Source organism: Eumetopias jubatus, unplaced genomic scaffold, assembly GCF_037043125.1.
Source record: "Eumetopias jubatus isolate StellerSeaLion01/CBP00866 unplaced genomic scaffold, mEumJub1_p1.0 scaffold_10, whole genome shotgun sequence".
NCBI classification, from domain to species: Eukaryota; Metazoa; Chordata; class Mammalia; order Carnivora; family Otariidae; genus Eumetopias; species Eumetopias jubatus.
Window position 1 is genome coordinate 5,201,373 of NW_028274816.1, and position 23,377 is coordinate 5,224,749.

General features: G+C 45.2%; 1 protein-coding gene across 1 annotated transcript in view; it reads right to left on the reverse strand.

The window, feature by feature from the left end:
* Positions 1 to 406: 406 nt before the first annotated feature.
* The window catches only part of ABCC11 (ATP binding cassette subfamily C member 11), a 61,791-nt gene continuing 38,820 nt past the window's right edge, over positions 407 to 23,377 (reverse strand). Inside the window, exons 20-29 of the mRNA XM_028091245.2 lie at positions 17,391 to 17,617; positions 16,904 to 17,041; positions 15,517 to 15,703; positions 11,213 to 11,302; positions 9,661 to 9,850; positions 8,001 to 8,160; positions 4,621 to 4,699; positions 3,716 to 3,829; positions 632 to 796; positions 407 to 499 (exon numbers count right to left, since the gene is read on the reverse strand). Of these exons, the coding sequence (XP_027947046.2) occupies positions 407 to 499; positions 632 to 796; positions 3,716 to 3,829; positions 4,621 to 4,699; positions 8,001 to 8,160; positions 9,661 to 9,850; positions 11,213 to 11,302; positions 15,517 to 15,703; positions 16,904 to 17,041; positions 17,391 to 17,617 (1,443 nt within the window). The remainder of the gene's footprint in view (positions 500 to 631; positions 797 to 3,715; positions 3,830 to 4,620; positions 4,700 to 8,000; positions 8,161 to 9,660; positions 9,851 to 11,212; positions 11,303 to 15,516; positions 15,704 to 16,903; positions 17,042 to 17,390; positions 17,618 to 23,377) is intronic.

Sequence of the window (23,377 nt, forward strand, 5' to 3'; positions counted from 1 at the left end):
GTAGCTGAACGAGTACTAGCTAACAAGAAAGAGGAACAGAGAATGTGACTTTTTCTTACTTTTATTTTTTACAAACTCAATACAGCATTTGCAATACTTTTAAAACTATAATAAGCTTTCAAATTATTACGAAATTACTCAACATATCAGTTAAAAAGAGGCACATGATGATTTGACCACATGGTCTCAAAGGGTATGGGGGTTCCCAGATCTGGGGAGCCACAGAGTGGCCTATTACAGGTTTTGCTCCCCCAGTCTTCTTTTCTATCTCACTGCCAGCACCCCTGAGCACATTTCAGCCCTGCTTTCAGGAGAAGTAGCCATCTCTACACAAGAAGGTCATAGATGCAGGTCTCACAGCTACACTTGGCTCTGCCATCAGGCCACACGCAGTCCCCAGTTCTCCTTAACTCAGCGAAGAATTGGCTGTTGCCAGTAGGGCAGCAAACACAGAATCAGGCTTCTGCTGCAGGACCTCGGGTCTATCAAACTCTACAACCTGGGAGATGGAGAAAGGAGGGGAAGGGAGGGAAGGGACACCACTGAGCTTAGCCTTGAAGGATCCAAAGGCCTCCTGGGATGCTGGCCTGAGCGAACATTCTCCCACTGGCCCCAGGGACACGGCTCTCACCTTCCCGTTGCTCATGACCAGGATGCGGTCACAGTTGAGTACAGTGGTGATGCGGTGTGCAATGACCAGCACTGTGCAGCTCTGGAAGGCTTCACGGATTGTGTGCTGGATCAAAGTATCGGTTTCCATGTCAATGGAAGCTGTGGCTTCATCAATAAGGATGATCTGGTGAATACAAAACAGGGGTGAGGGCAGTTTGCTTGGGCCCTGAGACCTGGATCTAGTCCTGGGTCTACCATTAATCCACTGAGTCCCTTAGCTGGAAGGTGAGCGATATGGATTGAGTTCAAAACCCACTTTGAACACTAGTTGTCCATTATGTTAGAGAATATTAGGTCTCAACCAAGAGCTTGTGTGTGTGTGTGTGTGTGTGTGACCAGAGAATTAAACTCTTGAAAATGAAAATGTCCCAGTGGTAGGGGCGCCTGGGTGGCTCAGTTGGTTAAGCAACTGCCTTCGGCTCAGGTCATGATCCTGGAGTCCCGGGATCGAGTCCCACATTGGGCTCCCTGCTCAGCAGTGAGTCTGCTTCTCCCTCGGACCCTCCCCCCATCATGCTTTCTCTCTATCTCATTTTCTCTCTCAAATAAATAAATAAAATCTTAAAAAAAAAAAGAAAATGTCCCAGTGACAACTTCTTGTTTTATGAACTGCCTTCTGATTCGTCTAAATTAACATAGACCAGCGTTCCCCAAAACAGGGCATGCACACATGTTTGGATGGCACATGAGATGGTGTGGCTGGAATATGGATAAACGTTCTCTTTAACATTTTTATTTTATTTTATTTACACTATATGTTAGAAAAATATAACTAGCACAGAAATGTGATTTCACAAATGTTACTGTTTAGAATGAGGCTGTTTTTAAAAAGAGGGCATCACGAGTAAGTCAAAGGAGAGATGGTGCGCAGATATGACAAAAATCATAAAGTGATGACTCAAATTTGGGAAACAATGGAGAAAGCAACTTTGGCACCAGTGGTCTAGTAACTGTAAAATAAGGACCTGAGTGGTTGAGAAAGTGCTACATGCATATTGCAGATCCTGTCTTTCATCTCTGCTAGAAAGAGGGAGATCGTCTTCCCTCCTGAAATCTTCTCCCCAGCTTCCGACCCCACAGTGTTCTGCCTGCTTTTTCCCCAGAGCTCTGACAGTCTGTACCAACAGTTTTTGCATTTATCATTAATTAACCATGGTGTGTGCTGTGAGTGCATTCGAGCACCTGTGGGCACATATGTATATATGTGTGAGTGTGGAGGAGGTATATGTACATATGAGTATGTGTGTGTGGCCTCTCTTGAGAAAGTTTGCTCCCTACTAGTCCAGGTAGTCAAATATCTAAAATTACTGGCACAATATTTGGAAAACTTCAAGAAGCACTGTCTGAAGAAACTTTTGAAAAATATGTAATTTTGGAAAAAAGACAGTCTCTTCAACAAATGATGCTGGGAAAACTGGACAGGAACATGCAAAAGAATGAAATTGGACCATTTTCTTACACCATACACAAAAATAAATTCAAAATGGATGAAAGCCTTAAATGTGAGACAGGAAACCATCAAAATTCTAGAGGAGAACACAGGCAGCAACCTCTCTGACATCGGCCATAATACCTTCTTATTAGACATGTCTTGGGAGGCAAGGGAAACAGAAGCAAAAATAAATTATTGGGACTTCATTAAGATAAAAAGCTTCTGCACAGTGAAGGAAACAATGAACAAAAGTAAAAGGCAACCTATGGAATGGGAAAAATATTTGCAAATGACATATCTGATAAAGGGCAGTATCCAAGAAAAATAAAGAACTTATCAAACTCAACACCCAAAAAAACAAATAATCCAGTTAAAAAATGGGCAGAAGACATAAACAGACGTTTTTCCAAAGAAGACATCCAGATGGCTAACAGACACATGATAAGATGCTCAACATCACTCATCATCAGGGAAATGCAAATCAAAACTACAATGAGATATCACCTCATACCTGTCAGAATGGCTAAAATCAATAACACAAGAAACAACAGGTGTTGGTGAGGATGCAGAGAAAGGGGAACCCTCTTACACTGTTGGTAGGAGTGCAAACTGGTACAGCCACTCTGGAACATAGAATGGAGGTTCCTCAAAAAGTTAAAAATAGAACTACCATATTCATCCAGCAATTGTACTACTAGGTATTTACCCAAAGTATACAAAAATACTGATTCAAGGAGATACATGCACCCCAATGTTTATAGCAGCATTATCAACAATAGCCAAATTATAAAGAGTCCAAACATCCATCGACAGATGAATGGATAAATAAGATGTGGTATATATATACAATGGAATACTAGCCATAAAAAAGAATGAAGTCTTGCCATTTGCAATGAGATGGATGGAACTAGAGTGTATTATGCTAAGTAAAATAAACCACCAGAGAAAGACAAAAACCACTTATATGTGGAATTTAAGAAACAAAGCAGATGAATATGGGGAGAAGGGAAGAGAGGCAAACCAGGAAACAGGGTCTTAACTATAGAGAACAAAGGGAGGGTTGTTGGAGGGGAGATGGGCAAGGGATGGGTTTAATGAATGATGGATATCAAGGAGGGCACGTGTGATGAGCACTGGGTATTATAAGTGATGAATCACTAAATTCTAGACCTGAAACTAAAAAAAAAAAAAAAAGTAATTTTGCCCTGGAACAGCTATCATCTGATTTCCAGCTCTAATAAAGAGAATGTCCTGCATCCAAGTTTTAGAAAGAATATACAATAGGCAACTTTTAAATTAATAAACTTCTAAACTTTCAACTTTTCATAAGGAAAGTGCATCGTGATTTGGTTCTGGTGGTGGATCATTTCAGCTTAGATGCAGAGTTTCAGGGTTTGAGAGAACCTAGGCTGAGTCCCCACCTACATGCCTCGCCCACACTAGATACGTAGAGAATGGCCACCAGTGACATGAGGAAGCCCTTTGGGTGTTTGTGGAGAGGACATACAGCACAGCACCCACTACCCTACAGAGACGGAGGGAGAAACAGCCAGTGTGGTTTCCCAAGCCAGGTGTCATCCGCAGCCTCCCATGGCCATTCTGTGGTCTCACCTTGGAGTTGCGAAGGAGTGCTCTCGCAATGCAGAGCAGCTGCCTCTCCCCCACAGAGAAGTTTCTGCCACTTTCCACCACTTCTGCTTGCAGTCCTTGTGGTAACTTTGAGATCTGTAATATCCAGGAAAATGAGATGTAGGCTATGTAGGCAAGACCTAACCTGACCCCTACCAGACCTCCCCTGTAGCACTTTGCAACACCCTTTGCCTCTGTATACTCTAGCCACTGGTCTTTCTCTTCCTTACCTGTGCCCCTCTCACTCCAGTCTCAGGGTCTTTGCATATGCTGTTGCTGTGCCTGGAATGTTCTCTCAAAGATCTGTGCCCTACTGCCCCCTCAATATTGGGTCTCAGCTCCAACTTCCCATCTTTAAAGAGGCCTTGCTTGGCCACTTCATGTAAAGGAGCTACTCCCCATATGGATCATATGGTAATTCTACCTTTAACTTTTTGAGGAACTGCCAAACTGTTTTTCACAGAGGCTGTACCATTTTATATTCCCATCAGGAATGCATGAGGGTTCTGATTTCTCAACATCCTCACCAGGATCTGTTGGTCTCATTACCACATTTACAGCACTTACCACTATCTGAAAGCCTCTTGTGTGTCTATTTGTTGTCTGTATCTCCCAGTGAATGTAAGCACTAGGAGGGCAAACACCTTGCCTACCTTGCTTTTGCTGCATCCCCTGAGCTTAGGATGTGCCTGGCTCACTGTTGGTGTCTGAGTGCCATCAGACTTGACTTAGGAATCCAAAATCATCTCATCTCCGTAAGATTATTTAACCCATGCTCCAAAGTGGCAGCATCTGGAATATCATCTGAGATGAGCCCCAAAGGACCTGCAGGCACCACTGTTGAAGAGGCAGGTTAAGACCAAGAATCAGGTCTTGGAGCTACTTACTGTCATACTCAGGAATGTCCTCTCCAAGACATCCCAGATCTGCTCATCTGTGTAGCGGTCAAAGGGATCTAGGTTGAATCTGTCATAAAAGAGGAAGAGAAGTGTTCTATAACCACATGTAACCATTGAACAATCTGTTCCATGCACAGTAGATGACCAAGAATAGTTAGAACTGTTTTACTGGGTGTAGAGAAACCCATGGAGTTACCATGAACAGTCATGCCTTGTGCCTTCCCAGTACCCATTCATTCTGCAGGCTATGGCCCCCAAGTTTTATTTGGACACCACCTCCTCCCCAGCCCTCAAGTCCATGTGGTCCAGGTGGTCCTGTACCACCAACTGCAGGGGTGGAGTAAATGACTCAGGCATAAGTAGATGGCTGCAACCATCTTGCTTTGGGAGTAGGCTCATTGAGTAGCCTACTCCCAGGTACAATGAGTAGCCTCATTGAAGGCTAGGAATGAAGCCAAAGCAGAGTTGGGGGACATTAGGCCCCTGAATCAGTCTTGATCTTCCCAGTATCATGAGCCAAAGAGGGCATTTTTAGTTTAAGCCACTAGGGATTGTGTGTGTGTGTCTCTATGTGTAGGTATACGTGTGTTAGAATATACATATTTATTATTTAAATGCTTGTAAGTATACAATTCAGTGGCACTAAATACATTCACAGTGTTGTGTAACCATCCACAAAAACTCATCATCCCTATCAAAATCTCTACCCATTAAACCCTTCCCCCTCCCTCAGCCTCTGGTAACTTCTATTTTACTTTCTGTCTCTATGAATTTGTGTATTCCAGACACCTCATTTAAGTGGAAATATACAACATTTGTCTTTCTGTGTCTGACATATTTCACTGAGCATAATGTTTTCAAGGTCCATCCATATTGTAGCATATATCAAATATCCATTCCTTTTTATGGCTCATTAATATTCCATTGTGTATATGTGTGTGTATTCATTTATCTGTTGATTAACAAACACTTGAGTTTTTTCTACCTTTTCGTTATTATGAATAATGCTACAAACACTGATACACAAATATCGGTTCAAGTCCCACTTTCAACTCTTTTGGGTATATACCTAGAAGATTTGCTGGATTATATGGTAATTCTACCTCTAACTTTTTGAGGAAGTGCCAAACTGTTTTTCACAGAGGCTATACCATTTTATATTCCCACCAGTAGTGCACGAGGGTTCCGATTTCTCAACATCCTCACAAATACTTGTTATATTCCTTTTGCTTTTTTCTTTTTTTCATGATAGCCATCCTAGTAGGTGTGAAGTGGTATCTCACTGTGGTGGGGTTAGTTTTTCTGTCTCTTGCAGTGAAAAAACCCTAATTGATCATCCAAACAACATCAGGTTGGGATCTATCTGGACTTTACACCCATTAAGATTTACACTTGCATTTGTCATAGGCAACATTATTAACACTCCTCTATTATGCAAACACTCAGTCCTGATTAAAACCTATTCTTAATTTCTGCTTTATATTTCCCCAGTTTTGGCAGCCACACACATTTTGTGCGGAGGGCTAGATTGTATTAAAGAAGCAGAAGGCAGAATGTCTTATCTGCATGATATTTGATAGCCTCCAAAGCATTTTCATAGATGGTTCCATTGACACCCTCTCCCCCCAAGCGATGGGTAAATCTCTTTCATTGATGGGAAAGTTATGGCTTATTGGTGTTAAATGCTTGTTCAAGTCACACCACAGGTCAGTCTGAGAGATAGGCTGGAATCAGGGATACTCATAGATAGATGAAACCTCAATGGATAGAGAACCCAGGTCTCCTGTACTCCAGTCCACACTTCTTCCTGCTGCGGGTGAGGCAGGGTGGAGGGGGAAGGTGCAGAGAAACAGCCCTGGTTAAGGGATTAGACTACCTAGGGTAATACCTCAACTTTACCATTTACTTGTGTGTGTCTTGAAACAAGTCATTTTTCCTCTCCAAGTTCAGTGTCTTCCCCTATAAAGGAGGGATAATAATAGTGCCTACTTCATAGGGTTGTAGTGACAGTTAAATGAGACTGAATATTAAAGCATAAGCTGGCACATATAAATGCTCAAAAATGTTAATTCATATTTTTACTACTCCTATATCAAGGCACAATAGATTTGCCCAGGTTCTAGCTTAACATGGAGATCTTTCACTAAATGTTATCTCATTTCCCTAATGCAATCATTTTAAAATTCCTGTTTGTGCACATATTATGCACTCTCCCTGGAAGGACTTTCTCCCCTTTTTCTCCCAGGCAAGCTCCTACTTATCCTTCAAGGTCCTGCTCAAATGTCCCTTCCCCTGTGGAGCCTTTCTGGATTCATCTAAGTAGAGTTACTTGTCCTACTTCTGGGCTCTTTAGCACTTGGTTCGTATCTCTGATCTAGCAAATACCTCCTTGTATTATAATTTTTTGGTTCTTACATTTCTACACCCACCCCACCCCCATGACTACACTCTGAACTCCTAGGGGGAGCACGGGCAGTGATCATTCATCAAAGTGTCCCCAGTCCCTAGTACAATGTCTGGACCTGGCAAAGGCTCAGAAAAGGCAAGTTAAATGAATGAAAGGTGGGAGGGAGGGAAGGATGGGAGGGAGGGCGGGAGGAGGGGGGAGGAAAGAAGTAGGGGGGAGGGAGGGAGGAAGAAATGATGAGTAAATTCATAAATGATTGAACAGAGCTCTAAGGGTCAAGTTTTTCCTCTTGCCCCTAAGAATGTTCCTTAAATATTCCTGAAACATGAGGAATCTAGCTTCATTTCTTTTTTTTTTTTTTTCTAGCTTCATTTCTAATGCATTAGGCTTCCTCAATCTCCATGCCTTGGTGTTCCCACACAGCTAATGTGAACTGTTAAGTAGGAGCATGAATCTGGATAAAGTTTAGTCCCAGTTTGCTCACTGAACTGCCTGGATTATTTCTCACTTCTCCCCTGCCTGGAATGTGCATCCTGTGAAGAAGTGCTCCCTCCCAGCCTAAAACGTCCCCATCAGCTCAGTTACCCAGTGGGTGGAGAGAAGAGAATAAACCACATCTAGAGATAAAAGAATATAGCAGCCACAGTGCAAATGCTTAATGGTGAACTGAAATCTGACCAATCGCATCAGGTTTTTTAAAAAAATAATAATTATGCCTTGCTTTCATTTAGCACATTACAGTTTACAAAGTGCTCTTGTGTATATCAGAGCTTCATTCAATCTTCAAGGATACTCCAAATCCCAGTGAGTGAACCAGTGTGACAAGGAGAGATCAGAGTCCCCAAAACCGAGGCATTGGCCACCAGCTAACCAGAGACAGCCCAGCCCTGGCATCCTGGTCCTCCCAACCCTCCCAGGAGCCTGGCCTCTGTACCTTGCTGGCCTATAGGCCAGCACTCACCTGATGGTTCCTGAAAGCAGGACAGGATCTTGAGGGACAATTGAGAACTTGGACCGCAGTTCCTCTAGGCTGATACTGCAGATATCCACGCCATCGATGAGAATCCGGCCTGCTGCAGGCTCCACCAGCCGGAAGAGAGCCACCCCCAAGGAGGACTTCCCTGTTGGGCAAGAAACAAGTGGGACCTCAGTTTCCAGATCTGTACTAGAGACAGCACAGGCCACACCTGCAGTTCGCACCTGACTTGCTCCCTTCTGTAGTCCATCCTCCGAGCCCTGAGAGAGCAGAAGAGGACTGGAGTCTCTGCTCCAAGTGGTGCCCCAAACCACAAACAGCTTTCTTACAGCCTAGATCAAAGAGCACAAATGGAGCCCCTGGATTAAATCCAGCCATTTATATATTGTTTCACACACACAGTGTTACTGTTATTTTTTAAGTTCTTTGCCAGCATTTTAAAACTCGAAATCCCCTATCTATAACAATCCAAATTGCATGCTTTTCTTAAAACCTAGAACTGGCAACACTGGTCCCTCATCCTCCCACACAACACGCAGCTGGAGCTGAGTGCAGCTGCTTCCTTGAGAGAACAGTGCTCTCCAGTTCAACACACTGCCCACCCCACCCTCCTTGCATCACCTCCCAGACCCATTTCACCCATGCATGTTGCTTGCCAGGCCTCAAAGACATTTGAGTTTTCAACCTCTGCTCTAAAAAGGTAAGGTCATCGTGGGTGGTAGCTGTGTGTCTTGTTTACCTTTATGTTCCCTTTGCCCAGCAAATAGTAGGTACTCAATAAATACCTACTGAATGAATACAGTCAATTGGACCAGTATCTACTGAGAGCTTCTCTATGTCAGTCACCAGCCCTCTCAGGCCAAGTGCAGGCAAGAAGTAGAAAGGGAAGAATACCCTAAAGAACACAGCTGGAAGCCTTCACCTAACAGGACTGCAAGGCCTGCAGGGGGCCTGAGGAGGTGGAGACCCAGGAAGGCTCTATCTAGTCTTCCTGGAGGGCTACCTGGAGGAAGCAGCTCCTAGGCACACAAGGGTAGGACAAGAATCAAGCCTGAGTAGTGTCTTTGAACAATGCAAAAATGGGAGGGAGTGATACTTGGACCAGACCTCCCAAAAATAATAGGAGAGGAAGGGAGGGAAAGAGGTCAAAAAAGAGAGGGCAAAGAGGCTGATAAGAAGTCTAGGAAGGGTGGGGAGGAAGGAGAAGCAGAACCCAGATTTCACTCCTGGCCCTGCTCCTGTCCTCAAAGAGCCCTGCACTGCCCCGTGCTTGAAGCACACCTCCCCCGCACCCTGTTCATCCTTCAGGTCTCAGCTCAAATGCCGGCCTCAGAGCCCAGACCACCAAAGCTCAAAGACTTGCCAACCCCATTACTCTGTTAACGGCACCCTTTTATTTCCTCCGTGACATTTCATCATGACCTGTAATGACCCTATGTGTCTCCTGATTTGATCACTTAACACCTATCTCCTCCAGTGGGATCCCGTGATAGCAGGGACTTGGGGTTTTGTTCACCAGTGTCTGGCACAGAGTGAGGGCCCAATAAACATCTGTGGGGTCACTGAGTAAACACATACCCTGAAATAGGCCCAACGCCCACAGGGCAGAGTTGAGGACAGGGGATGCCCAAGACACTCCACTCACCAGAGCCTGTCCTTCCCACGATGCCCACCATTTCATGGCCATGAATTGTCAGGTTGATGTCATTGAGGATAATGGGTGTGTTGTCCCTATATTTCATGTGATAATCCTGGAATGTGATTTCTCCATGCTGTGGCCACCCAGGGGGACAGCTCGTGCCTTCGATGTGTAAAGGAGACTCAGGGACACACATCTAATTTTTGAAGAGAGAAAAAAAAATCAATAGTTATCATTAATCTCTGCTCATCTCCTGCTGACCCACTGGCCTCCAGCTTTTGGGTGTGTGACTCACCCCAGCCTGTCCCACACTAGGACATTCAGAGGAACGCCCCCAGGGGGAATATCCCACCCCCACTCAACTGACATACACATAATTTTATTCCAAAGAGTGAGAAACCATAGAGCTAGCCCCCTTGTTATTAATGCAGAGAACTTTTTCTAATTTATTGTATGGGCTCTAAAGAAACAGAATCCAGAACAGTGACAATAAAGGTAGCAGAGCTAGCTGACCCCTGCGGGGCATGTTTTATGGGGGCTCAGATGCCTTGTGCAGATTTCCCTTCCCTCTGTCCTCATTGACGAGGTAGGGAACTTCAGATGCATTTCACACACAAGGAAATGGAGAATCAAACAGGTTAAAGCACTTGCTCAAGATCACATAGCAGATGGGAACTCAGACCAGGGCTGCCTGACTCCAAGCCCACTACCGAACCAAGCACAGCTGGGTACGTCCTGAGGCCCGAATGATGGAGAAGAAGCATGGTCACCTGACCGCAAGTCACAGCTCTTTGCCGTGGGTGTGGCTGCGCCAGTGTCCCTCAGTATTAAATCAAAGCTCTAGGATTCACAAATTCTGCTCCTGTTAACAGGGGCAGGAGAACTGGCTTCAAAGGGCTCTGCCAAACCCCAGCTGTGTAATCTGAAGCTTAGCCAAGCCCCTGTTTCCTCTTCTGGAAAATGGGGATAATAATTCAATCAACCTTATGAAATTGTTTTGTGATTCCATGAGATAATCGATATATAAAAAATATTGAGCCTTTACTGTGGGTCAGGTACTGTGCTAAGTGCTTTACATATTATATTATTCAATCTTTGTAATAACCCAATGAAGTAGATACTATGATCTGTCCCCAGGTTACACAGCTGACTCAAGTAGTAAAGCTTGGACTTGAACCCAGTTGATCTGGCTCTAAAACCTACGCTCTTAACTATTCTGACACAAAGAGAAGCAATAATAATACCAATTATTCTTGTCATTATTATTATTTTTATACTTGGGCAAAACTCTCATTTCTAAAAAGGGCAGATTATTCTCTCTACACCCAGGGATGCTCTGAGGAATGTGATGAACATGGGCCAGTGGGTACGGAAAGGCTTCTGAGAAATGACACACACTGGTCTAGGGAAAATGCGGAGGAAGGAGCCTCATTCGCCTCTTGAAAAAGTCTCAGGGAGCCTGGGGTGCCAGAGCATGCCGAGGCTATGGAAGCTGAGCCTCAGGTGTGGATTTAAAGCCCTCCAGAGCTCCCACAACAAACCCAGATCTGCGTCCCACCTTCATGTATTGACGCATCCTCTCCGCAGCAGTGAAGTACGCCTCTGTCTCTGAACCAATCCGGGCAGAGGCCTGAAAGTTGGATGCTAGCTGGAATGAAGAAGACACCTCAGGTCAAGAAGCTGAGGGGGATGTGCAGAGGATTTCAGTGTTCCTAAAACCACTGGTTACCATCCTCCCCTGAGTGACTTCTCAGACCAAGACAATTTCCCTACAAGAATGGAGCAGATGCCTTTGGTGCCCCCTAAGCCCACTTCTGAGGTTAGCTGCAGTGGTGGTAGGCAGTTCTGGACAAGACCCCACTGGCACCGTCCCACTTCAAGTACCCTCTGTGTGTCTTTCTGCTTTCTGCTCAAAACCTCTACCCATACCACAGGAACCCGCTCGACCCATGCACAGCTGCAGCCCTGAAACACAGGGGGGTTAAAGCCTGTGGAAAACCCTCAACTAATAGGGAAAGGAGCCAGCAGATAAAGGCTCCTGTCCCTCACCTTCGGGGGAACAATCCAGGGAGCATCCTATATGCTTCCTATACTATTCAGTAGAGTTGAGTGCTGGTGACCCAGGACAGCAATATCAATGACACATGCCCATGATTCAGTTCCTCCTTCCCTGCCTCACTCTCTTGCTCCCTCAGTCCTGTTCCTTAGAAGCATCTCCCAAATAATCTGCCTACACCCAAGTCCTTGTTTCAGGCCTTGCCTTCAAGGAAACCCAGGCTCAGAGGAGTCTCAGGGACTCTCAGAAATTGAAGGCACCACAGATGAGGACACTGAGACCCAAGAGGAAATGACATACACAGAATCACCTGGAACCCAGGGGCAGAGGTGGGACAGGGACCCCAACCTTTACACTTTCCATCCCCTTGGCCGAAGATGTGGGCAAACAGGCCACGCACAGGGTGCTGGGCAGAAGTTCATTATACATTCATTCAACACACTCCTTGAGGGCTCTACGCCAGTGCCGGGCCAGGATCTGTGCCCCAAAGTGCAACGGGCCCAGGCACTGCCCTCAGGGAGCTTCCAGTCAGGTGGGGGAGACAGATGGGTCAACAGAGAATGCCAGCACAGACAGGTGTGCTCCACCATGGGAGGTGACGTGGACCACCCTTAGGGCCCACACGACGGTCACCCAGACAAGGGCCACAGGGAAGGACTAGGGCAGCTGTTGGCACAGGAGTTTCATTTTTAAGGAGAGGTGGGATTTAGCAGGTTAAAAATGGGTAGAAAATGGTGTTCCCTAAAGAGTGGACAAAGTTCTGGAAGTAGTAGATAGCAGGATACATTCAGGGTCTCGGGCGCCATTTGGCTATGACTGGAGCCAAGAGTATGGGAAGGGGAAGGAAGGCCCTTTAGAACTCAGAGAGGGTGGAAGCAATCATAAAATGACACTAACGGGGGAAAAGATGGGGGGAAACTGCCTTTCCTCCAGTTACTGTAGCAGACACGGCTGGTTGCCTAGTCAGTAGGAGGTGCCTTCTTCTTTCTTCCTTGTTAGCATCCTCTATTATGCTCAGGTATCTGGCAGCCTGGTGCTCCAGGGAGCCTTGGCTAATTCAGAACAATCCTGTTAACTCCACTCCTCATGTCAATGATGGATTTAGATGTGAGCCATGATAAAATTCTGGCCAATGAAGCATGAGGAGGAGTCGGATGGGAGTATTCTAGGAAACCACTCCTTGTTCTTAAAATGGGGCACAGGAGAGGAGTTCTCTCCTCTCCAACCTTTGGTGGGTATTGGGTGAGGATGTGTTGCTTGAGGCTGCAGCAGCTGTTTTGTGACCTTGAGTAGACAATCCTGACGATGAAGTCAGATTGTGGGTGCCAGGGCCAAAAGATAAAATGGTCATGGATTCACGCTACATCCCTAAATTAACAGAGAAAATCCCACCTCAGCCTTCTGGATACATCACAAGTCCCCAAACTGCCAAGGCCATTTTGAATGGGTTCTATGGTTTGCTGGCTTGCAGCCAGAAGCATCTCTATTATTTATACCTCTTAGGGTTGCAAAGCAACATGGATTGTGATTCCCACCTCCCAAAGCTTGAGCAGAATTGCTTTGAGAGTGCATGCAGAAGTCAATGACTCACCAGTGTGACCAGAGGAGAGAAGCATGTTGGGGTCATAGGGCCAGATTTGGGGGGCCTGAAGGCAGGGGCCATAGCCTAGGTTTGGCATAGGGAGACAGGGAATCTCTGAGGGCTCTAAACAAAGGAGGGGCATGAGGAAAACTGTAATTGAAGATCACTCTGGTGAGAATGTAAGAGGTGGATAGGGGAGGCTTGGGGGGAGGGAAGAGGCATGGATACCTAGGATAGAGATGAGATACTCCAGCAGGGCAGCAGACACAGAGGACAAAATAAACCCAGCGTCTTTTTGAAGCAGTCAGACCTCCAGCAGAGTTCCTCCTGAGTTTCCTGTGATGGAACAAGCTGGGGAGAGCTTTGAGAGGTGTCTCATGTGCACAGTGTATCCTGGGGGAGATGAGCCCCCACCCCCCCCTTGCCTGTGCCAGCACACGACACCTGTGCCCCAATCTTTGCCCCTCTGGCCTATGTCACGTGGCAACCAGGAGGGATTTCTGGCCTTAGTGACTCCAAGTCCCCTATGACACCACTTTGGTGCCTGTCCCCAGAGTTTTGGAAGGCTTGGAGGCAACTCTGCACTGGTACATGCGTGTGTGTGTGTGTGTGTGTGTGTGTGTGTGTGTGTGTTAGAGAGAGGAAGAAAGAGAAGAAGAGAGTGAAGATGAGTGTGACGCACCAAGGACAAACCTGTCTCTCACCAGCTATGGGAACCAGGGTAAGCTACTGAACTCCAAAACTCTGGCCTCCTATCTGTAAGCCAGGAACAGTAACAGCTCACAATTACCTAGCATTTATTCTGGGCCAAGCACTATTCTAGGTGTTTAACATGCATTAACCCTCATGCTTACACATATTCCTCACAAATTTATAATCTTAGAACTTTTATCTCTTTTTCACAAAATGAGGAATCCCAGGCACAAGGAGGGTAAGAGGCTTCCCCAAAGTCACACTGTTAATGATGGGCAAACCCTGGCTCGAACCCACATTCTGAACCACACAAATTAACCACCTCACTGTAGCTTATGGAACATGGTGAGAAGGGTGCTGGCTCAGTGCAAGTGCCTGGGGAATTCCATGTTATCGCCCTGGTCAGCTGTCTGTGAGTGTGAGCACTGCATAGCCATCCACATGGCCTGTGTGCCCTGAGAAGGCTCTGCACACGCACACATGGCTGTGGGTGTACAGGATTGTATGTTTATGCAAATATGTGACTGCTGCAGGGACTCAACAAAGGGCAAGATGGAACCCCTTTGCAGACCCAAAAGAATGCCTCAGCACTGGGGCACTAGAGATCCAAAGCCAGTTAGAGACAAAGCCGCACAGCTGCAGAGAAGGCTGCTAATGAGTACCCCATGGGAGAGGGGTGCCCTGGAACTGTGCAGCCAGGGTTCTCTGAAATAGCTACAGAGCCAGCCTCTGGCCTCACAGCCCTCCATGGCTAACCCTTGCAAAGAACTGACCCTATAGACATGAACTTCAGCCAGCTGGACCCTCTCATGCCCCGGGAAGCCAGGTGTAGGGGAACTCTTGCCAGGAGGTGTGCAGACTGCTACATCAGAATCCCCTAGAGAACCTGTTTTTAAAATTAGATTCCCAGATCTCGCCCAACCAATACTTGACTATGAGTCCCCGAGGCTGTGCTCTGGAACATGGTTGTCCTGTCGGCTACACAGGGACCCAGACCGAGTAAGCCTGCGAGGCTGGGGCCAAGCATTCTGCTTCAAGTCTCATGAACTTTAAAGCCTGAGAAGACCTGTTCCAGGGGAGGGACTGGACACCTCCTTAGATAACTCAGAGAAGTCTGACAGCTGAATCCAGGTATGAATAGTAAAATGAAAAGACAACAGCCAGCAAACCAGAAGGCCAATGTTCTTACTCTGGCTCTGCTTCTAATGCTCTGTGCATTAAGACAACTCCTTCCATCTCTTGGTTTCAATTTCCCTATCTGCACAATAAGAGATTTGGACTCGGCTTCCTGTGGACTCTATGCAATCCCAATATTCCAAGATTCCATTAAATAGCTTTCAATACAGACTGCCCAGTTCAGAGGTGACAGGGAAACAGAGGAAAGCAGCAGATTCAGAAGACCAAGCACATGACTCATAAGATCACAAATGGCCAAAACCCAACGTGTTATCAAAGTCCCATGAAATGAACCCCCTGGGTCTGGCCACAGGCCTCAAGTGAAGACCCTGCTGTCTGAGAGCCCCTCCCTCACCTGCAGGATGAGGCTGATAGCCATGGCTTTATAGGAATAGGAGGCAGAGGAGATGCCAAAAACCACGAACAAGGCCACAGCGAAGGACAGCAGGTTGGTCATGATCTCCAGCCTCAGTGAGATCCATCTCGAGGAAGACAGGAACATCAGCAGGTAGTTATTCTGTATATCACTCAGCCTCTTAAACCTAAGAAAGGACAACCACATGTGCTTGTCTAACCCAGAGTTTTGTGAGAATGGACACTGGTTGCTTCCTCCAGCATCCAGCTCCCCACTCCCACCAAAGGAACGTGACTTTTCTTTGGGGGCCTCCTCCCTTTCCCTTTCTCAGCCCTGGAGTTGACCTGAGCGCAGACCTTGGAGTAGGCTCTGACCAACTTAGGCCTCTCAGCACAGGCTCTTCCAGCCTTGATGATTGGTTCGTCTTCAGTTGGGGTAAGTTCCCTAACTGGGCCAATGAGAGTAAATAAATGCCAGGATCTATGAGTGAGTAAAGGGAAGCAACTCCTTCCCAGTATCTATCCACCTTGGGATGGGGGCTGTGCCTGTCTTGTTCACTGCTGCCTTCCCAGTGGGTGCTGTAGGTGAATGAATGCATTGCTCTAGGATGCCCTCAGTCCCAGCATCTGCACAATCCTTGAGCGCTCCCCAGGGCTGCTGGGAGAGCTGGTGCCGTGGTTCATCCAATATTCCAGTTAACCAAACACACGCCGTCTTCCACGCTCAAGTGTTACCAGGCTTCGAGCCTGGCTAGGTGCCACCTTACCCCCCACCCAGCTGCAGGTCACTTCTTTCCCTCCTGAACTCCTATGGCCTTTTATCTGCTTTTTTCCTATGCTGTCAGTCATATTCAACCCTGCATTATCACAAAAATATGTGTCTATGTCACCTGTCTGCCACCAAACTATGAACATCTTATGGTTCAGGGCAGACCATGTGTGACTGATCTTTACAAATGGGTAAGTTCATATGACACAATGAAGTCTCAGCAGCAATCATAGGATGTTTTTGTTGGTTTCAACAAACATTTAGAAGGCAAATCTATAGGTATGAATAGTGAAGGAAATTCCATGTATTCCTTGTATTTTATTAAAATTAGATACCTATTTGGAAGTGAAAGAAAAAAACATGCAAGAAGCACTGGCCCAGCAATACTTCTTACTAATAATTATGTTAATACATGTATGCAACGTCCATAGGTCTTTAAGGTTTACAGACATTTTCCATGTCACTTATATTTGTTATTCCTATAAGCATTTCCTCAGAGAAATAAGTGGAATAAAACAATGTGAAGAGGACACTGTTCCCTGATGCTCAGTTCCCTACTTTCCTGCTTCCCACCGTCCCCACAGCCCTATCGTCCTCGGATGGCAACAGCAGGACTCACTTGCTGATGAAGTCTTCAATTTTTCCATAGACATGGATGGAGCTCAGGCCCTGCACAGTGGTGAGGATGTGGGAGAACAGAGGGGAGCGGCTGTAGTTCTCCAGTCTCTTGAATGTGTTGATGGCCCTCTTAAACTTCCTGCATCAAGAATGAGAGGGAGTTGGGGCACCTGGGTGGCTCATTCGGTTAAGTGTCTGCCTTCAGCTCAGATCATGATCATGGGATCCTGGGATCGAGCCCCGTGTCGGGCTCTACATTCAGCATGGAATCTGTTTGAGATTCTTGCTCTTTCTCTGCCCCTCCCTCCACCCGTGCTCTTCTCTCTCTCTCTCTCTCTCTCAACTAAATAAATAAAATCTTTAAAAAAAAATAAGATGAGAGGGAGTGACCTGGACCATCCACCTCAGGGACCACCCAGTTCTATGTAGATTCCAGCCTCGTATCCCAAGTCACAAACCCAGCTCACAAGCAAAAAGAACCCACTTACGAATAATAAATAAGGCAAATAGTGACTAATATGACTCCCATCAGCAGGATGTATGGAGACAGCACACTGACAGCCAACAAGATGGCAACCACCATCAAAGACAGGAGCAGGAACTCTTCAGCAACAATGGGCAACAACTGGTCCAGCGCATCCAAGTCCCCCTTAAAGCAGTTCAGGAGTTGGCCTGTTGGGGTTGTGTCAAAGAAGCTCATGGGGGAGCCAGAAACCTGCAGGGACAAAAGCAACCCAGATCAACAGAGAGCTGCTGGCCTTGCTCTGGGACTTGAGGATGATGTCAGTTACCCTTAGGCTCTGAAGACATGCTGGATCCAGCCTAAGGGGCGTGCAGGGGAGGCAGCGTAGAGCAATGGTTAAAAGCATGAGCTCCACAATCAGTCTGCTGGGTTCCAGGGTTACCCCACTCCTCCACCTACTGCTGTGTGACTTTGGGCTTAAGTTATTTAGCCCCTTGGAGTCTCAATGTCCTCATTTGTAAAATGGGGATGATAACGACACTTCACAGAGTTGTGGTGAAGATTGCACACCTCTGCAAATAGACTGAAAACTTCTGAGTTGTGCAACTTTATTAAAAGGGTGAATTTTATGATTATGTGAATTATATTTCAATAAAGCTGTTGGAAGAAAGAAGGAAAGACAGACAGAAAGAAAGATATCCCAATATTCCAAGATTCCATTAAATAGCTTTCAATACAGACTGCCCAGTTCAGAGGTGACAGGGAAACAGAGGAAAGCAGCAGATTCAGAAAGAAAAGAAAGAAAGAAAAGAAAGAAAGAAAGAAAGAAAGAAAGAAAGAAAGAAAGAAAGAAAGAAAGAAAGAAAGAAAGAAAGAAAGAAAGAGAAAGAAAGAAAGAAAGAAAAAGAAAGAAAGAAAGAAAGAAAGAAAGAAAGAAAGAAAGAAAGAAAGAAAGAAAGAAAGAAAGAGGGGTGCCTGGGTGGCTCAGTTGGTTAATCATCTGCCTTCAGCTCGGGTCATGATCCCGGGGTCCTGGGATGGAGCTCTGCATCGGGCTCCCTGCTCAGCGGGGAATCTGCTTCCCCCTCTCCCTCTGCCTGCCTCTCTGCCTACTTGCGATCTCTCTCTCTGTCAAATAAATAAATAAAATCTTGAAAGAAAGAAGAAAGGAAGGAAGGAAGGAAAGAAGAAAGAAAGACAGACAGACAAGAGGTAATACACTGAAAGTCTCAGAATAGTATAGTTCCTGCCTCCTAATTAGCATTCCATTAATACTAGCTCTGATTATTTTCCACAGATGGGACCATTTTCCAGGATCGCCAAAGATTAGTAACAGCAACTCCACTGTGGTTGCATATGACTTGGTGTCTTGGGTAGAATTTAAGCATGACTGCCCCTTCTTGAAGGTGGTGTCCTAACTTGATCTCTAAAAGCAGTAGACAGGAGACCCTTTGGAGATCAAAGAACATTTCATACTAGAAGGGCTTTAACAAAAGCATCTAAGTTTAGTGTATTCATTTTACAGATGAGGAAACTTAAGCCCAGAAAAAGGGAGGCTGCTCAGCAATCTGCTCAAGGTCGCCCAAGTAGTTAACAGCAAAACCATGACCAGACCTCCCAGGGCTCCCTGACCCCTCTGCCCCAGCACAGCCATGCTCTTTACAGAAAGCATTTCTTAAAGGTTCCTGACATTGAGCTGCTGACCAATTGACCCCTTTATTTCCCTATGTATTTCTCAAGCTGTAACACAAGAAAAAGACATAAATAGAAGTTAATCATATCTATTAGGCCAAAAGCAAAGGAAGGAATGAAGGGGGAAGGCAGAAATTGCATTTTGATTATTAATAAATAGTAATTATTAGAATCACGAAGTGTCTCTTATAGCAGCTCTCATTGCAAATACCTGGATGCTGCTGACCAAGTACTGTTCACATTTATGTTTAGGCTCTAAGGTAGGAGGGGGAGGCAGTGAGGTTGGGAGGGGCAGATGATGAGTTTCCTCATTTTTTCTGCCTCTAAATTATCTTCCATCTTCTCTCCAGAATCTTTTGTGAAATACATAAGCAAAAGCAACAAGAACTGTCACGATCACTTCAAGAGATCACAGTCACCCTCTCCCCCAGGACTCTGAGTACTCACGGGGGGGGCAAGGAGGGGTGTGGTGCAGGGAGAGAGGTGCACAGGAACAGGGTACAGCTCAGCTGTGGTGTGACTAAGCCATCTTTGTGAGAACCCACCATCACTCAGGATTAGGAACAGATGGTGGGGACATGGAGAAAGGGCTTCTGGTGCCCCATAAGTGTCAAAATAACCTGTTTTTGCAATTTGTTGTGTTTGTAGTTGAGCCAATTATCTGAAAGGTTTGTCCTTCACTGCGATTATTTAAAACTACAAAGGCAAATTTAAAATCAATCAAGACATAAAAGGACTACAAAAAGGAACATATTTTAAATACAAAGCATATTTTCTAATGAAAAAAAACTTGAAAAAAAATAAAATAGGAATTATCACTTTGAAGCCTGAGCACTGGATATTTCCAGAATCTAGGAGCGCAGAGTCAGAACCTTAGAGGCCATAGCAAAGTTAGTAAAGAGTGTCTGGCCTCAGGTAGACTATTCCTCTCCTGCTTTCTGGTTCCACCAAGCCAGCTGCTTTATTTGAGGTGTGGGGAAATGCCTCCACCTTGTCATCCCCACATTGAAATGTCAACATAATTTGCATTCAGTCTACAAGGAATGATGGATGTCCTCACCTCCGGAGAACACCCATGAAAATCCCTGCTCTAACCCTCTGAGCACCTGCCCTCCAGAATTCCAGTTCCCCAGGAAAGCTCTGCTTCTCTTCAGTTAGGAAGCTCTGCCCTCCAGGACTCCAGTTCCCCAGGAAAGCTCTGCTTCTCTTCAATTAGGAAGCTCTGCTTCCTAATTTAAGCTGGCTAAAGTGCTTCAACTCATCCTTTAGATCATAGCAGAGAAGTCCCTTCCTCCAGGAAGTCTTCTTGGACTCCCATCCTTCCCTCCACCATGCACATGCTGTGGTTAGGTGCCTATTAAGTTCTTAGGATCCCAGGGGCCCCCACCTAGTGAGTAATTTTGCACACTATGTTACAACAGCCTGTTTTCTCAACAGTCTTCCTGAATAGACTCTAAGGCCATGATGGCCTGAACCATACCTGTATTGTTCATTCACCACTGTAAGCCCAATGCCCACCCCAGAACCTGTGCATAGTAACATTTGGTGAGGGGGAGTGCAATGACATTTCCAGGATGCAATGTGATACTACAGAAACTTTGGTATTTTAACCATAACAATTCTCACCATAACACACAAGGATTTCAATCTCTCATATGTAAAATAAGGATGATAGCACCTATGTGTGACAACGCCTAGCCAACAGAGGCCAGCATTGGTATGACCATTGACCCTCCAGCAAGGGACACCAAGCTTTTAGAATCATACTGTCAGCAGCAGGAGAGCTTCTATGCACCCGTCTCATTCCGTAGCCTGCTCCCACCCACGTAGTAGTCAGTGTGCATTTGCAACTAGATGACATTCTGGAAAGGCCAAAACTATGGAGACAATGAGAAAGATCAGAGGTTGTCAGGATTTCGGAGGAGGGGGTGGTGTATAGTTAGAGCACAGAGGATTTTTTTTCTATTTCTCTTTCTCTTTAAATTTTTTATTGTTATGTTAATCACCATACATTACATCATTAGTTTTTGATGTAGTGTTCCATGATTCATTGTTTGTGCATAACACCCAGTGCTCCATGCAGAAAGTGCCCTCTTTAATACCCACCACCAGGCTAACCCATCCCCCCACACCCCTCCCCTCTAGAACCCTCAGTTTGTTTTTCAGAGTCCATCATCTCTCATGGTTCGTCTCCCCCTCCAATTTCCCCCCATTCATTCTTCCCCTCCTGCTATCTTCTTCTTTTTTTTTTAACATATATTGCATTATTTGTTTCAGAGGTACAGACCTGTGATTCAACAGTACTGCACAATTCACAGCACTCACCATAGCACATACCCTTCCCAATGTCTCACCCAGCCACCCCCTCCCTCCCACCCACCCCCACTCAAGCAACCCTCAGTTTGTTTCCTGAGATTAAGAATTCCTCATATCAGTGAGGTCATAGGATACATGTCTTTCTCTGATTGACTTATTTGCTCAGCATAACACCCTCCAGTTCCATCCACGTCATTGTAAATGGCAAGATCTCATTCCTTTTGATGGCTGTGCATAATATTCCATTGTATATATATACCACCTCTTTATCCATTCATCTGCTGATGGACATCTTGGCTCTTTCCACAGTTTGGCTATTGTGGATATTGCTGCTATAAACTTTGGGGTGCATGTACCCCTTTGGATCCCTACATTTGTATCTTTGTGGTAAATACCCACTAGTGCAATTGCTGGATTGTATGGTAGCTCTATTTGCAACTTTTTGAGGAACCTCCATACTGTTTTCCAGAGTGGCTGCACCAGCTTGCATTCCCACCAACAGTGTAGGAGGGTTCCCCTTTCTCCACATCCCCGCCAACATCTGTCGTTTCCTGACCTGTTTGTTAATTTGAGCCATTCTGACTGGTGTGAGGTGGTATCTCATTGAGGTTTTGATTTGGGTTTCCCTGATGCTGAGCGATGTTGAGCACTTTTTCATGTGGTCTGTTGGCCATTTGGACGTCTTCTTTGGAAAAAAGTCTGTTCATGTCTTCTGCCCATTTCTTGATTGGATTATTTGTTCTTTGGGTGTTGAGTTTGATAAGTTCTTTATAGATTTTGGATACTAGCCCTTTATCTGTTATGTCATTTGCAAATATTTTCTCCCATTCTGTCTGTTGTCTTTTGGTTTTGTTGTCTGTTTCTTTTGCTATCAAAAGCTTTTTATCTTAAAAAAAAGCTTTTTATCTTGATGAAATCCCAATAGTTCATTTTTGCCCTTGCTTCCCTTGCCTTTTGCAATGTTTCTAAGAAGAAGTTGCTGTGGCTGAGGTCGAAGAGGTTGCTGCCTGTGTTCTCCTTTAGGATATTGATGGACTCCTGTCTCACGTTTAGGTCTTTCAACCATTTGGAGTCTATTTTTGTGTGTGGTGTAAGGAAATAGTCCAGTTTCATTCTTCTGCATGTGGCTGTCCAATTTTCCCAACACCATTTGTTGAAGAGACTGTCTTTTTTCCATGGGAGAATCTTTCCTGCTTTGTCAAAGATTAGTTGACCATAGAGTTGAGAGTCCATTTCTGGGCTCTCTGTTCTGTTTCATTGATCTATGTGTCTGTTTTTGTGCCAGTACCATACTGTCTTGATGATGACAGCTTTGTAAAAGAGCTGCAAGTCCGGAATTGTGATGCTGCCAGCTTTGCTTTTCTTTTTCAACATTCCTCAGGCTATTCGGGGTCTTTTCTGGTTCCATACAAATTTTAGGACTATTTGTCCCATTTCTTTGAAAAAAGTGGATGGTATTTTGATGGGGATTGCATTGAATGTGTAGATTGCTCTAGGTAGCACTGACATCTTCACAATGTTTGTTCTTCCAATCCATGAGCATGGAACGTTTTTCCATTTCTTTGTGTCTTCCTCAATTTCTTCCATGAGTATTTTATAGTTTTCTGAGGACAGATCCTTTGCCTCTTTGGTTAAATTTATTCCTAGGTATCTTATGGTTTTGGGTGCAATTGTAAATGGAATCAACTCCTTAATTTCTCTCATTCTGTCTTGTTGTTGGTATATAGAAACGCCACTGATTTCTGTGCATTGATTTTATAGCCTGCCAGTTTACTAAATTCCTCTCTGAGTTCTAGCAGTTTTGGGGTGGAGTCTTTTGGATTTTCCACATAAAGTATCATATCATCTACAAGAGTGAGAGTTTGACTTCCTCCTTGCTGATTTGGATGCCTTTGAATTCTTTTTGTTGTCTGATTGCTGTGGCTAGGACTTCTAATACTATGTTGAATAGCAGTGGTGAGAGCGGACATCCCTGCCGTGTTCCTGACCTTAGGGGGAAAGCTC